Below are 17,411 nucleotides of genomic sequence, written 5' to 3'. Positions count from 1 at the left end.
ATTCTGGTGTGTGTGTGTGTGTGTGTGTGTGTGTGTGTGTGTGTGTGTGTGTGTATCACATCTTTTTTATCCATTCATCAGTGGATGAACATTGGCTCTTTCCATAATGTGGCTATTGTTGATAGTGCTATTATAAACATTGGGGTACATGTGCTCCTATGAATCAGCACTCCTGTATCCTTTGGATAAATTCCTAGTAGTGCTATTGCTGGGTTGTAGGGTAATTCTATTTTTAATTTCTTGAGGAACCTCTACACTGTTTTCCAGAGAGGCTGCACCAGTTTGCACTCCCACCAAAAGTGCAAGAGGGCTCCCATTTCTCCACATCCTCACCAACATCTGTTGTTTCCTGAGTTGTTAATTTTAGCCACTCTGACCTGTGTGAGGTGGTATCTCAGTGTGGTTTTGATTTGTATTTCCCTAATGATGAGCCATGTTGAGCATCTTTTCATGTGTCTGCTGGCCATCTGGATGTCTTCTTTGGAAAAGTGTCTGCTCATGTCATCTGTCCATTTCTTCACTGGTTTGTTTGTCGGGTGTTGAGCTTGGTAAGTTCTTTATAGACTTTGGATACTAACCCTTTATCTGATATGTCATTTGTAAATATCTTCTTCCATTTGATCAGTTGCCTTTTAGTTTTGTTGATTGTTTCCTTTGCTGTGCAGAAACTTTTTATCTTGATGAGGTCCCAATAGTTCATTTTTGCTTTTATCTCCCTTGCCTTCAGAGACATATCAAGTAAGAAGGTGCTGTGGCTGAGGTCAAAGAGGTTGTTGACTGTTTTCCCCTCTAGGGTTTTGATGGTTTCCTGTCTCACATTTAGGCCCTTCGTCCACTTTGAGTTTATTTTTGTGTATGGTGTGAGAGAGTGGTCCAGTTTCCTTCTTCTGCATGTTACCGTACAGTTCTTCCAGCACCATTTGCTAAAGAGACTTTCTTTTTTTCCTTGGATACTCTTCCCTGCTTCATCAAAGATTAGCTGGCCATAAATTTGTGGGTCCAGTTCTGGGTTCTATATTCTATTCCACTGGTCTACGTGCCTATTTTTGTGCCAATACCATACTGTCTTGATGATTCCAGCTTTGTAGTAGAGGCTGAAGTCTGGGATTGTGATGCTTCCTACTTTGGTTTTCCTGTTCAACATTACTTTGGCTATTCAGAGTCTTGTGTGGTTCCCTACAAATTGAAAGATTGTTTGTTCTAGCTCTGAGAAGAATGCTGGTGCAATTTTGAGTGGGATTACACTGAATGTGTAGATTGCTTTGGGTACTATCCACATTTTAACAATATTTTTTCTTCCAATCCATGAGCCTGGAATGCCTTTCCATTTCTTTGTGTCTTCTTCAATTTATTTCATAAGTTTTCTACAGTTTTCAGCATACAGATCTTTTACCTCTTTGGTTAAACTTATTCCTAGGTATTTTATGGTTCTTGATACAATTGTAAATGGGATCGATTCTTTGATTTCTCTATTGCTTCATTCTTGCTGTATAGAAATGCAACCAATTTCTGTACATTGGTTTTATATCCTGCAACTTTGCTGAATTCATGTATCAGTTCTAGAAGTTTTTTGGTGGAGTCTTTTGAGTTTTCCATGTAGAGTATCATGTCATCTGCAAAAAATGAAAGTTTGACTTCTTTGCCAATTTGGATGCCTTTTATTTCCTTTTGTTGTCTGATTGCTGAGGCTAGGACTTCCAACACTATATTAAACAACAGTGGTGAGAGTAGACATCCATGTTGTATTCCTGATCTCAGGGGGTAAACTCTCAGTTTTTCCCCATTGAGGATGATATTAGCTTGGGCTTTTCATATATAGATTTGATGATGTTAAGATATGCTCCTTCTATCCCAACTTTCTGGAGGGCTTTTACTAATGATGCTGTATTTTGTCAGATGCTTTTTCTGCATCTATTGACAGGATCATATTGTTCTTATCCTTTCTTCTACCGATGTGATATACCACATTGATTGATTTGCGAATACTGAACCAGTCCTGCAGCCCAGGAATGAATCCCACTTGATCATGGTTAATAATTCTTTTAATATACTGTTGAATTCAATTTGCTAGTATCTTGTTGAGAATTTTTGCATCCATGTTCATCAGCGATATTGGCCTGTAATTCTCCTTTTTAGTGGGGTCTCTGGTTTGGGAATCAAGGTAATGCTGGCTACATAGAATTAGTCCAGAAGCCTTCCTTCCATTTCTATTGTTTGGAACAGCTTGAGAAGAATAGGTACTAACTCTGCTTTAAATGTCTGGTAGAAGTCCCTTGGGTAGCCATCTGGCCCATTTGTTGGGACTCATTTGTTGGGATATTTTTGATAACTGATTCAATTTCTTCACTGGTTGTGGGTCTGTTCAAATTTTCTATTTCTTCCAGTTTGAGTTTTGGTAGTGTATGGGTGTCTAGGAATTTGTCCAATTTCTTACAGATTGTCCAGTTTCTTGGCATATAATTTTTCACAGTATTCTCTAATAATTGTATTTCTGTGGTGTTGGTTGTGATCTCTCCTCTTTCATCTGTGATTTTATCTATTTGGGTTCTCTCTCTTTTCTTTTTGAGAAGTCTGGCTAGGGTTTAATCAATTTTGTTTATTGTTTCCAAAAACCACCTTAGATTAATTGATCTGTTCTACTGTGTTTTTTGTTTTCTGGGTTTTTTTGGATTCCATATTGTTTAGTTCTGCTCTAATCTTTATTATTTCTCTTCTTCTGCTGGCTTTGGGGTTTCTTTGCTGCTCGGCTTCTAGTTCCTTTAGGTGTGAGGGTAGATTCTGTATTTGGGATTTTTCTTATTTCTTGAGATAGGCCTGGATTGCAGTGTATTTTCCTCTTAGGACTGCCTTTGCTGCATCCCAAAGGGTTGGGAATGTTATATTTTCATTTTCATTTGCTTCCATATATTTTTAAATTTCTTTTTTAACTGCCTAATTGACCCACTAATTCTTTAGTAGGATGTTCTTTAACTTCCATGCATTAGGAGTCTTTCCAAATTTTGTCTTGTGGTTGATTTCAAGTTTCATAGCATTGTGATCTGAAAATATGCATGGTATGACCTCAATCCTTTTATATTTATTTAGGGCTGCTTTGTGACCCAGTATGTGATCTATTTTGGAGAATGTTCCATGTGCACTCGAAAAGAATGTGTATTCTGCTGCTTTGGATAAAAAGTTCTGAATATATTTGTCAAGTCCATCTGGTCCAGTATATCATTCAAGACCATTGTTTCTTTATTAATTTTCTGCCTAGGTCATCTCTCCATTAATGTAAGTGGAGTATGAAAGTCCTCTACAGGGAAGATGGTGGCGTAGGAGGACGCTGGGCTCACTGCATCCTGCTGATCACTTAGATTACACCTACACCTGCCTAAATAACCCAGAAAACTGCCAGAAGACTAGCAGAATGGAGTCTCCAGAGCCAAGTATAGATGAGAGGACCATGGAAGAGGGTAGGAAGGGCGGAGAGGCAGTGCGTGCTACAGACTGGCAGGAGGGAGTAAGGATGGAGGGGCAGCCCGCCTGGCAAGCAGAGCCCCCGAGTCTGGCTTGCAAAAGCGGAGGGGCTGGACAGAGTGTGTTCGGACAGCAAGCGGGACTTAACATCTGGAAGGTTATAAGTTAACAGCTCTGCTCAGAGAGTGGGAAGGCTGGAGGACAACGGGAGGGAGAGTTGTTGAGCCCCGGACAACAAAGCTCAAATTGGTGGGGAACAAAGGCGCTTGCCAGCACCATCTCCCTTGCCCATCCCCCAGCTAAAATCCCAAAGGGAACTGGTTCCTGCCAGGGAACTTGCTTGCACTGCGCAAACATCCAACGTTGTGCTTCTGCGGATCCATCCCACTGGCGGCGGGTCTGACTCCCTCCCGGTGCCTCAGGGCCCCTCCCGAAGCTGATCATGGAAGGATAATCGAGCTGAGCCTGCCCCTCCCGCCCCTGTGCACCTTGCCGATCCACCACAGCTAATACACCAGATCCCAGCACCATAAGCCTGGCAGTGTGAAAGTAGCCCAGATGGACCACGCCACGCCACCCCACAGTGAATCCCGCCCCTAGGAGAGGGGAAGAGAAGGTACACACCAGTCTGACTGTGGCCCCAGCGGTGGGCTGGGGGCAGACATCAGGTCTGACTATGGCCCCACCCACCAATGCAAGTTATTCAAGACAGCACAGGAGAAGTGCCCCGCAGTTCCGCACCACTCCAGGGACTATCCAAGATGACCAAACGGAAGAATTCCCCTCAAAAGAATCTCCAGGAAATAACAACAGCTAATGAACTGATCAAAAAGGATTTAAACAATATAGCAGAAAGTGAATATAGAATAATAGTCATAAAATTAATCGCTGGGCTTGAAAAGAGTATAGAGGACAGCAGAGAATCTATTGCTACAGAGATCAAGGGACTAAGGAACAGCCAGGAGGAGCTAAAAAAAATGCTATAAATGAGCTGCAAAATAAAAAAACCACGGCTCGGATTGAAGAGGCAAAGGAGAGAATAGGTGAACTAGAAGATAAAATTATGGAAAAAGAGGAAGCTGAGAAAAAGATAAAAAAAAATCCAGGAGTATGAGGGGAAAATTAGAGAACTAAGTGATGCACTAAAGAGAAATAATCTACACATAATTGGTATTCCAGAGGAGGAAGAGAGAGGGAAAGGTGCTGAAGATGTACTTGAAGAAATCATAGCTGAGAACTTCCCTGATCTGGGGAAGGAAAAAGGCATTGAAATCCAAGAGGCACAAAGAACTCCCTTCAGACGTAACTTGAATCGATCTTCTGCAAGACATATCATAGTAAAACTGGCAGAGTACAAGGATAAAGAGAAAATTCTGAAAGCAGCGAGGGATAAGCGTGCTCTTACATATAAAGGGAGACCTATAAGACTTGTGACTGATCTCTCTTCTGAAACTTGGCAGGCCAGAAAGGAATGGCAGGAGATCTTCAATGTGATGAACAGAAAAAATATGCAGCCGAGAATCCTTTATCCAGCAAGTCTGTCATTTAGAATAGAAGGAGAGATAAAGGTCTTCCCAAACAAACAAAAACTGAAGGAATTTGTCACCACTAAACCAACCCTACAAGAGATCCTAAGGGGGATCCTGTGAGACAAAGTACCAGAGACATCGCTATAAACATGAAACCTACAGACATCACAATGACTCTAAACCCATATCTTTCTATAATAACACTGAATGTAAATGGATTAAATGCGCCAACCAAAAGACATAGGGTATCAGAATGGATAAAAAAGCAAGACCCATCTATTTGCTGTCTACAAGAGACTCATTTTAGACCTGAGGACACCTTCAGATTGAGAGTGAGGGGATGGAGAACTATTTATCAAGCTGGAATAGCCATACTTATGTCAGACAAACTAAACTTTAAATTAAAGGCTGTAACAAGAGATGAAGAAGGGCATGATATAATAATTACAGGGTCTATCCATCAGGAAGAGCTAACAATTATAAATGTCTATGCACCAAATACAGGAGCCCCCAAATATATACAACAATTACTCACAAACATAAGTAAACTTATTGATAAGAATGTGGTAATTTCAGGGGACTTTAACACTCCACTTACAGAAATGGATAGATCATCTAGACACACGGTCAATAAAGAAACAAGGGCCCCTAATGATACATTAGATCAGATGGACTTGACAGATATATTTAGAACTCTGCATCCCAAAGCAACAGAATATACTTTCTTCTCGAGTGCACATGGAACATTCTCCAAGATAGATCACATACTGGGTCACAAAACAGCCCTTCATAAGTATATAAGAATTGAAATCATACCATGCATACTTTCAGACCACAATGCTATGAAGCTTGAAATCAACCACAGGAAAAAGTCTGGAAAACCTCCAAAAGCATGGAGGTTAAAGAACACCCTACTAAAGAATGTGTGGGTCAACCAGGCAATTAGAGAAGAAATTAAAAAATATATGGAAACAAACGAAAATGAAAATACAACAATCCAAACGCTTTGGGATGCAGCGAAGGCAGTCCTGAGAGGAAAATACATTGCAATCCAGGCCTATCTCAAGAAACAAGAAAAATCCTAAAGACGAAATCTAACAGCACACCTAAAGAAAATAGAAGCAGAACAACAAAGACAGCCCAAACCGAGAAGAAGAGAAATAATAAAGATCAGAGCAGAAATAAACAATATAGAATCTAAAAAACTGTAGAGCAGATCAATGAAACCAAGAGTTGGTTTTTTGAAAAAATAAACAAAATTGATAAACCTCTAGCCAGGCTTCTCAAAAAGAAAAGGTAGAGGACCCAAATAGATAAAATCATGAATGAAAATGGAATTATTACAACCAATCCCTCAGAGATACAAGCAATTATCAGGAAATACTATGAAAAATTATATGCCAACAAACTGGACAACCTGGAAGAAATGGACAAATTCCTAAACACCCATACACTTCCAAAACTCAATCAGAAGGAAATAGAAAGCTTGAACAGACCCATAACCAGCGACGACATTGAATCAGTTATCAAAAATCTCCCAACAAATAAGAGTCCAGGACCAGATGGCTTCCCAGGGGAGTTCTACCAGACGTTTAAAGCAGAGATAATACCTATCTTTCTCAAGCTATTCCAAAAAATAGAAAGGGAAGGAAAACTTCCAGACTCATTCTTGTTATAATTTTTTTTAATGTTTATTTATTTTTGAGACAGAGAGAGACAGAGCATGAATGGGGGAGGGTCAGAGAGAGGGAGACACAGAATCTGAAACAGGCTCCAGGCTCTGAGCTGGCAGCACAGAGCCCGACGCAGGGCTCGAACTCACGGACCGCGAGATCATGACCTGGGCCGAAGTCGGACGCTTAACCGACTGAGCCACCCAGGCGCCCCTTCCAGACTCATTCTATGAAGCCAGTATTACTTTGATTCCTAAACCAGAGACCCAGTAATAAAAGAGAACTATAGGCCAATATCCCTGATGAATATGGATGCAAAAATTCTCAATAAGATACTAGCAAATCGAATTCAACAGCTTCTAAAAAGAATTATTCACCATGATCAAGTGGGATTTATTCCTGGGATGCAGGGCTGGTTCAACATTCGCAAATCAATCAATGTGATACATCACATTAATAAAAGAAAAGATAAGAACCATATGATCCTGTCAATCGGTGGAGAAAAGGCATTTGACAAAATTCAGCATCCTTTCCTAATAAAAACCCTCGAGAAAGTCGGGATAGAAGGAACATACTTAAAGAGCATAAAAGCCATTTATGAAAAGCCCACAGCTAATATCATCCTCAATGGGGAAAAACTGAGAGCTTTTTCCCTGAGATCAGGAACACGACAGGGATGTCCACTCTCACCGCTGTTGTTAACACAGTGTTGGAAGTTCTAGGATCAGCAATCAGACAACAAAAGGAAATCAAAGACATCAAAATTTGCAAAGATGAAGTTAAGCTTTTACTTTTTGCAGAAGACATGTTATTATACATGGAAAATCCGACAGACTCCACCAAAAGTCTGCTAGAACTGATACATGAATTCAGCAAAGTTTCAGGATACAAAATCAATGTACAGAAATCAGTTGCATTCAACAGTTGCATTCATCAGTTGACAAATAAAGAAACTGATCCCATTCACAATTGCACCAAGAAGCATAAAATACCTAGGCATAAATCTAACCCAAGATGTAAAAGATCTGTATGCTGAAAACTATAGAAAGCTTATGAAGGAAATTGAAGAAGATATAAAGAAATGGAAAAAACATTCCGTGCTCATGGATTGGAAGAATAAATATTGTCAAAATGTCAATACTACCCAAAGCTATCTACACATTCAATGCAATCCCAATCAAAACTGCACCAGCAATCTTCTTGAAGCTAGAACAAGCAATCCTAAAATTCATATGGAACCACAAAAGGCCCAAATAGCCAAAGTAATTTTGAAGAAGAAGACCAAAGCAGGGGGCGTCACAATCCCAGACTTTAGCCTCTATTACAAAGCTATAATCATCAAGACAGCATGGCATTAGCACAAAAACAGACACATAGACCAATGGAATAGAATAGAAACCCCAGAACTAGACCCACAAACGTATGGCCAACTAATCTTTGACAAAGCAGGAAAGAACATCCAATGGAAAAAAGACAGCCTCTTTAACAAATGGTGCTGGGAGAACTGGACAGCAACATGCAGAAGAATGAAACAAGACCACTTTCTCACACCATTCACAAAAAGTAACTCAAAATGTATAAAGGACCTGAATGTGAGACAGGAAACCATCAAAACCCTAGAGGAGAAAGCAGGAAAAGACCTCTCTGACCTCAGTCGTAGCAATTTCTTACTTGACACATCCCCAAAGGCAAGGGAATTAAAAGCAAAAATGAACTACTGGGACCTTATGAAGACAAAAAGCTTCTTCACAGCAAAGGAAACAACCAACAAAACTAAAAGGCAACCAACGGAATGGGAAAAGATATTCACAAATGACATATCGGACAAAGGGCTAGTATCCAAAATCTATAAAGAGCTCACCAAACTCCACACCCGAAAAACAAATAACCCAGTGAAGAAATGGGCAGAAAACATGAATAGACACTTCTCTAAAGAAGACATCCGGATGGCCAACAGGCACATGAAAAGATGCTCAACGTCGCTCCTCATCAGGGAAATACAAATCAAAACCACACTCAGATATCACCTCACACCAGTCAGAGTGGCTAAAATGAACAAATCATGAGACTGTAGATGCTGGAGAGGATGTGGGGAAACGGGAACCCTCTTGCACTGTTGGTGGGAATGCAAACTGGTGCAGCCTCTCTGGAAAACAGTGTGGATGTTCCTCAAAAAATTAAAAATAGACCTACCCTATGACCCAGCAATAGCACTGCTAGGAATTTACCCAAGGGATACAGGAGTACTGATGCATAGGGACACTTGTACCCCAATGTTCATAGCAGCACTCTCAACAATAGCCAAATTATGGAAAGAGCCGAAATGTCCATCAACTGATGAATGGATAAAGAAATTGTGGTTTATATACACAATGGAATACTATGTGACAATGAGAAAGAACGAAATATGGCCCTTTGTAGCAACATGGATGGAACTGGAGAGTGTGATGCTAAGTGAAATAAGCCATACAGAGAAAGACAGATACCATATGGTTTTACTCTTACGCGGATCCTAAGAAACTTAACAGAAACCCATGGGGGAGGTGAAGGAGAAAAAAAAAAAAAAAAAAAAGAGGTTAGAGTGGGAGAGAGCCAAAGCATAAGAGACTGTTAAAAACTGAGACCAAACTGAGGGCTGATGGGGGGTGGGAGGGAGGGGAGGGTGGGTGATGGGTACTGAGGAGGGCACCTTTTGGGATCAGCACTGGTGTTGTATGGAAACCAATTTGACAATAAATTTCATATATTGAAAAAAAATAAAGTCATCTACAATTACCGTATTATTATCAGTAAGATTGCTTATGTTTGTGATTTATAAATTTGGGTTTACCAAGTTGGGGGCATAAACATTTACGATTGTTATCTCTTCTTGATGGATAGGCCCCTTAATTATGACAATAATGCCCTTCTTCTTTATCATTTGTTACCGTCTTTACTTTAAAATCTAGTTTGTCTGATATAAGTATGGCTATTCCAGCTTTTTTTGACTTCCAGTAGCATGATATATGGTTCTCCATCCCCTCACTTCCAATTTTCAGGTGTCCTCAGGTCTAAAATGAGTCTCTTATAGACAGCATATAGATGGAACTTGGTTTTTTATCCATTTTGATACCCTATGCCTTTTGATTGGGGCATTTAGCCCATTTACATTCAGAGTTATGACTGAAAGATATGGATTTAGTGTCATTGTGTTATCTGTAGGTTTCATGATTGTGGCAATGTCTCTGGTCCTTTGTAGTTTTTGCAGCATTCCACTCACAGAGTGCCTGCAGGGTTGGTTTAGTGGTCATGAATTCCTTCAGTTTTTGTTTGTCTGGAAAAGCCTTGATCTCTCCTTTCATTCTGAATGAGAGCCTTGATGGATAAAGGATTCCTGGCTGCATATTTCTCCTATTCAGCACATTGAATATTTCCAGCTACTCCCCTGTGGCCTGCCAAGTTTCAGTGGACAGGTCTGCTACTACCCTTATGTGTCTGCCCTTGTAGGTTATGGCCTGTTTGTCCCTAGCTGCTTTCAGAATTCTCTCTTTATCTTTGTATTTTGCCAATTTCACTATGATATGCCTTGGGGCTGACCTGTTTCTGTTAATTCTGAAGGGAGTTCTCTGTGCCTCCTGGACTTGGATGTCTGCTTCCTTCCCCAGATTAGGGAAGCTCTCAACTATAATTTGGTGAAATAAACCTTCTGCCCCTTTCTCTTTCTTCTCCTTCTGGAACTCCTATGATACAGATATTATTATATCTCATTGAATCACTTAGGTCTCTAATTCTCCCCTCATGGTCTAATACTTTCCTCTCTCTCTCTTTTTCAGCTTCATCATTTTCCATAATGTTATCTTCTATTTCATTTATTCTTCCCTCTGCTCCTTCATCCTTGCTGTCTCTGCATCTAGTTTATTTTGCATCTCATTTACTGCATTTTTTAATTCATCATGACTATCTCTTGTGTCCTTGATCTCTGCAGCAATAGATTCTCTGCTGTCTTCTATAGTTTTTTCAAGCCCAGCTCCTAGTCTTATGACGATTATTCCAAATTCTTGTTTAGGTATATTGTTTATATCTGTTTTGAGCAATTTTTCTGGCTGTCATTTCTTCCTAGAATTTTTGAGAATTCTTCTGTCTAGTCATTTTGTCTAGTTTTCTGTCTTTTACGTGTTTTAATAGTTTGTTATGTGTCCTGCCCCTGTGAGTACTACTGTGTTAAATAGGGGTCATATACTATCCAGGGCCTGACCCTTCAGGAGGTGTTTTTGGAGTGTGTCACATGCTCTCTGTTGTTGTGACTCTTGTTGCTTTATACCCCTACTCCCAGTGGTGGTTTGGACCTTCCACCAGGCGTGCTTTGATTTGTTCATTGACGTAACCCTGGAAAAAATTAAAAAGGGGAGGGGGTGGAAGAAGCCTTATCCCATAGAAAGAGGGAAATGACAGGGGCAGGGAAAGAGAAAAAAAAATTGAGCGGACAGAGAATCAGAGAAACTATACGGCTTAATCTAGAGAGAGAGAGAGAAAAATAAAGAAGGAGGAGATACACAAGAGGTGTAAAATGTATAGATTAAAAATGCCTGCTTAAACAAATTAACAACCAGAATAGAGAAGGGAAGGAGGAAGAAGAAGGAGAAAAGACAAGAAAAGAAAATATGTATTACCAAAAATCAAATCAGAAAATGAAAAACTGCCGGACCGTTGTCCGAAGGTGCCCTGGAACCAGTGGTTGTGCTGGTGTGGAGGAGGGACCCTCTGGTTGGGTAAGTGTCAATTCTCCCTCCAGCAGATATCCAGTTGCCAGGCATGGTGAGGCAGGGTTTGGTGTAAGCAGTCCAACCTCCACTGGGGGCCTGCTGTCCTGTTCCCTGAAGCCCCACCATGTTGGTGATTGGAGGAAAATGGCATCATCGCAGTTTCTCCTCCCTAGACCAAACCACCCTGTTCAGGCAGCCCTCACAGCACAGCACAGGCACGATCTGGTCAGTTCGTCCCGCTCCAGTCTCCTGCACCTCCTAGGCACTCAGCTGGGATTCAAACCCCAACATCTTAAAGGATCCCACTCCACACACCCGGTTCTGGGGTGGCACCACTCTGCCAAGCTGACACAGGGCCTCTCAAGATAGAATCTTAAGCAGGATCCATGCCCAGCACAGAGCCTGATGTGGGGCTCCATCTCACAATGTTGCGGTCATGACCTGAGCTAAAATCAAGAGTCGGACACTCAACTGACTGAACCAACCAGGCACCACTCTACCCGAGTTCTTTTTTTTTTTTTTTTTTTTTAATTTTTTTTTTAACGTTTATTTATTTTTTGAGACAGAGAGAGACAGAGCATGAACGGGGGAGGGTCAGAGAGAGAGGGAGACACAGAATCTGAAACAGGCTCCAGGCTCTGAGCTGGCAGCACAGAGCCCGACGCGGGGCTTGAACTCACGGACCGTGAGATCATGACCTGAGCCGAAGTCGGCCGCTTAACCGACCGAGCCACCCAGGCGCCCCTCACTCTACCCGAGTTCTAATCTTAATTCTACCACATACTAGCTATGTGACTTCTTTAACCTGGAAGTCTTTAACCAGGATGGTTTTCCCATCCATAAAATAAAAATAATAGAGTAGATGTGAGAATTAAATGAGTTAATAAATAAAAATTATTTAAAACAGTACTGGCACATAGTAAACCCTCAATAAATGTGAGTAATATAATAAGTATTATTGTTATTACTTGGTACAGACAAGTCTAGAATTATAATTGAGATGCCTACTTAAAACCAGGGCTGGGTGGCTCAGTCAGTTAAGCGTCGACTTCAACTCAGGTCACGATCTCTCAGTTTGTGAGTTCGAGTCCCCCATTGGGCTCTGTGCTGACAGCTCAGAACCTGGAGCCTGTTTTGGATTGTGTGTCTCCCTCTCTCTCTGCCTATCCGCTGCTCGCACTTTGTCTCTTGCTCTCTCAAAAATAAATAAACATTAAAAAAAATTTTAATACAAAACAAACAAAAAAAAGACAGGGCTCAGCTTTGCACAGTGGCAGTATCATAGCCAATGAGGTTTATCCGAGGCACGATTATTGCTAATTGAAAACTTTTCCCAAAAAAGACAGGGCCCCGGAAAATCTATCTGAAAATTATTAATAAAAACACTTTAGTCACCTTTTTAGGAATTCAAGAATAAAGGCTGCTCTCTGCCAGAGGTATGGATAGAAGGAATAAAATCTCCAATGATAACCTAAATCCCAAGGCCATCATGTGTGAGTGTCAGGTTCCAAATCAATTTATACAATACATAAATCTCAAAGAATTAATATAAAACTGTCACCAGCTAATATCTTTATGGAAAAAAACTAAATTGGATCCCAATTTCACTCTAAACATAAAAATCAATTTCAGGTGAATTAAAGACTTAACTATGAAAAAGAAAAACTTAAAAACTTTTAGGAGAAAATATTGGGAAATATCTTAACATCCTCAAAATAGTGACAGGCTTCTATTTTCCTTTTAAAGGCTAAGTTATCTGCTAAATGTGAGACGGGCTAAGGTTGGAGTAGGAATGGAAGTTTGAGAGAATGGAGATTGTTAATTAGTTATTTCAGAGAGTAAAAGAATAAACTAACTGGGATAGGGTGGGAATCACATAATTCCTAGGTAGTGCTGAGGGCCACCAGACACTGATGGTCAAGATTTCAAAGTGTTCAATCTGCTGAGCTATATGATTTTCTCTAGAAATGATGTCAGCCGCGAGGAGAAGCCAGGGTTGGGAGTTTTGTCAGACAGGCGCAACCAAAGGGCAATTTAGGGTACTGAAGACTTTAGGGTATTCGAGGTACACAGACCAGAGATTTTCAAGTGGATAAGGAAGAAAAGTGAAAACAGGGAGACTGGTGGGTAAGGACCAAGTTGAGGGATAAATGGATGGAAGGTCCCAATGAGGTATACAGAACCAATAAGCTGTCTGGTGAAGAAATGAGCAGCCAGATGAAGAAAAAAGGAAAGCAGTGAATATAAATGTGCAACATTTAATAACAAGAAAGGAAATTTAACTATAGATACGAGTAAGATAATATACTATACAACTCTGTGCTAATAAAACTTTTTAACTCAGAGTGCCTGGGTGGATCAGTTGGTTAAGCATCCTACTTCGGCTTGGGTCATGACCTCGCTGTTTGTGAGTTCGAGCCCCACGTCGGGCTCTGTGCTGACAAGCTCAGAGCCTAGAGTCTGCTTAGATTCTGTGTTTCTGTCTCTTTCTGCCCCTCCCCGGCTCGTGCTCTATCTTTCTCTGTCTCTCATAAATAATAAAAATGTTTAAAAACAAAAACAAAAACTTTTTATCTCCATGAAACTAAAATTCCTAGGATAAATGAAGTGACTAACAATGCAAATAATCTCTTCATCCAATTAATCTATTATGTTCCACCTTGTATAGAAAGCAAATTAAATTGATTTCTAGTGTAAGGTAAAATAACTGTTACTTAAAATGCACTATTACCCAATAGCTAAGCACAAAATAACAAAATACTACTTCTCGCTTCAATTTTTAAACTAACTTCACTCCATTTAAAATATACATATAGGACCTTATATTTCTTTACAGTGAGCTTCTGAGTGGCCAAGACTGTCTTTCTCATCTTAACAGCTCATCAGCTTAACAGAAAGCATATATAACAATGGCTCAGTAAATATTACTGAATAAATTGGAAGATGCAAAAAAATATATAAACAAATGAAAGAGGAAATTCTGCATATGAGTACTCAGCGCTAGTCACTAGATGGCATCACTTCCCCAAATTGAGAAGACATTTTACATCTTCCAAAAAGGAATTTTATATACACGGTTCTAGCTCTTTATAGTAAGTGTGAGGATAAACAGTAAGCTCGTAAAAACTTTCAATTCATTTGCACGTGGAAGTGCTCGAGATTTAGAAATCATGAACAGAGAAGATTGAAACCAAACATCAGCAGTAAGCCAGGCATCTGTTTGGCTGACGACCTACAGGATGACTGCCTCTTTTAGTCTACTACACTCTTCTAAAGTTTGTCACACCAGTTGGTCCACTAAAAGCACGATATATGTTGGGGTGGGTGGCTCAGTCGGGTAAGTGTGTCCAACTCTTGAGTTCCGCTCAGGTCACGATCTCATGGTTTGTGAGATCGAGCTGTGCACTGGGCTCTGTACTGACAGTGTGGAGTCTTCTTGGGATTCTCTCTCTCTCCCTTTCTCTCTCTCTGCCCTGCCCCTGCTCTTTCTCTGTCTCTCAAAATAAATAAATAAACTTGAAAAAGTAAATAAAAGCACAAAACGTGATGTTCTTACATAATTTTTCAGAGAAGCGTTCCGTATTGGTCATCATTGTATCAATGAAATCTTTAAAATTCACTTTTTTCGTTTCTAAGGAGAAAAGAATATTTTCTTCAATATCTTCAAATGTTAATTATGACAACTATTGAATTATGTAAAATAAATTATAGGGAGATAACATGATTATAGCCAGCAGCTAATACCACTAAAAATATATGGTTCTAAGAGGAAAAAGCAATTCAACACACAAGGAGAAAGTAAAACTGAAAAATGCCAGGAAAGTTAATCAAAATCCTTCTAGTTACAAGTGCACAACATTTTTAATTTTAACTTACATTATCTTGTCTTGGCCTGACAACAATTCAAAGATATGTCGGTAAAGAATTAGTGTATTACTTTATACATTTCAAAAAATACTTAGACATGATATCATGATTTTTTTCCCCAGGTCACAAAAGGAAATACAAGATCAGAGATTAGAAGTGAGCTTTCTTGACCTCTGGTTTCTCCCACCTCAGGCTACCATTCACATTGTTATCTTTATTCCAGTACACTTTTGAAACTATTAAACATTTTAATTGTCATTCTATACTTAGAGAATGTCTTTCCTTGATTATATATAATATCCCAATATTAGAATGAATAAAGATTTCTAAGAATTTTCTAAGGCCGCATATAAAGGTTTTATATAAATAGGATGAGCTTTTGATAACACTACTCCTTTGTTTATCCCACTAAAAACATCAAATTCCAATTCTAATCTATAAAAGATAAGGCACAGCCTATTGCCTATTTCCAAGATAAAGAATCTTTGAGAAGTTTACTTTAAGGAGCACCAAATTACTTTGTATTCTTAACCAAATATTTAAAGACTTGAAAAAAAATGAGACTTTGAAAAATTCTAGGGGAATGTTAGAGTTAATGAAGATTTACATTCACTAACAGGAACATATAACTTTCTAAAGCAATAGATTCCCTATTTTTGATAATGTCTATTTGATACACAAATGTTTTAGCTGAACCACTGAACCCGCCTCCCATTTGAAGAACATTATTGTTTTAAGGACAAAATTACTTTTTATTTTTATTATTTTTTTAATATAGTTTATTGTCAAATTGGTTTCCATACAACACCCAGTACTCATCCCAACAAGTGCCCTCCTCAATGCCCATCAGCCACTTTCCCCTCTCCCCCACCCCCATCAACCCTCAGTTTGTTCTCAGTATTTAAGAGTCCCTTATGGTTTGCCTCACTCCCTCTCTGTAACATTTTTCCCCCTTCCTCTCCCTCACAGTTGAAGAACATTATTAACACCACTGCATCTGCTTCTGTGCTTCCCCCATTCTATTCTACTGCTTCTTTACAGAGAGAACATTGCTGAATTTTTTTAAATTAACCAAGGTCTTGCTTTTTTACATATAATTTTACACAGGATAAACAAAATATTCCTTAATTTTGTTTTACAACTCTCTAAAAATTATCACACTATAGCAATCTAGACTTGCTTTTTTCATTCAATATTATATTTCCAAGAACCATCCATATAGTATATTACTATAGTTCATTTTCACTAATGTACACATTATCAGTATTTCATCATGCATCAGTGGTAAATACCACAATTTATTTATACATTCTATCACCGATCATGTTGTTTCTTTCTTTTTGTTCCTTCCTTCCTTCCTTCCTTTTTCTATTAAGATCAGAGCTGCTATGAGCATTTTTAACATGTCTCCTTGCACATCAGTGCAGAGATTTTCTGGGATGTATCACTAAAAAGTGGATTTTCTAAGCCATGAAATATGAAAACCTTACAGAATACTACATAATGTTTTTCAAAGTTCTTTTACCACTTTTGCCTTATTTACCAACAATTAAATTAACAGACCTTAATTTTTGCCAGTTTGGTCAGCATCAAAAGGTATTTCATTGTGACCTAAATTTTGCATTTCCCTGATTACTATGATGTATAAAAAGACTTCATATGATTATTAGCAACTTATGTTTCTTCATCTGGCAATGGCTGTTCTTGTAATTTGGCCATTTTTCTCTCGGGTTGTTAATTTATAGGGGTTTCCTATTTATTCTCCACAATGATCTTTCACTGTTATGAGTGTTACAAATAATCTTTACTCTGGAATGCCTGGGTGGCCCAGTCGATTAAGCATCCAACTTTGGCTCAGGTCATGATCTCACAATTCATGAGTTCAAGCCCCGCTTAGGGCTCTGTGCTGACAGCTGGGAGCCTGGAGCCTGCTTCAGATTCTGTCTCCCTCTCTCTCTGCTCCTCCCCCACTCATACTCTGCACGTCTCTCTCTCTCAAAAATAAATAAACATTAAAAAAAATTTTTTTTAATAATAATCTTTGCTCCATTTGTGGCTTATATTTTCATTCTGTTTGTATTACCTTTTAATAAAGAGAAGTTCTTATTTTTAATGTAGTCAAATGTATAAATCTTTTCTGGTTA

The 17,411-nt window shown here is 39.2% G+C and overlaps 1 protein-coding gene and 1 pseudogene across 46 annotated transcripts in view; one reads left to right on the top strand and one right to left on the bottom strand.

Moving 5' to 3' along the window:
- EFCAB3 (EF-hand calcium binding domain 3) overlaps positions 1–17,411 on the bottom strand; it is a 460,207-nt gene that overhangs the window by 374,102 nt on the left and 68,694 nt on the right. For all 46 annotated transcript variants that reach the window (XM_045044749.1, XM_045044748.1, XM_045044746.1 and 43 more), the window contains one exon: positions 14,957–15,031. In XM_045044749.1, coding sequence (XP_044900684.1) covers positions 14,957–15,031 — 75 coding nt within the window. The remainder of the gene's footprint in view (positions 1–14,956; positions 15,032–17,411) is intronic.
- Positions 12,660–12,782, top strand: LOC111557950 (annotated as a pseudogene).

This window comes from Felis catus, chromosome E1, assembly GCF_018350175.1.
Source record: "Felis catus isolate Fca126 chromosome E1, F.catus_Fca126_mat1.0, whole genome shotgun sequence".
Lineage (NCBI taxonomy): Eukaryota > Metazoa > Chordata > Mammalia > Carnivora > Felidae > Felis > Felis catus.
Note: the sequence above shows the minus strand (reverse complement) of the source record. Positions and strands in the feature narration are given on the sequence as shown.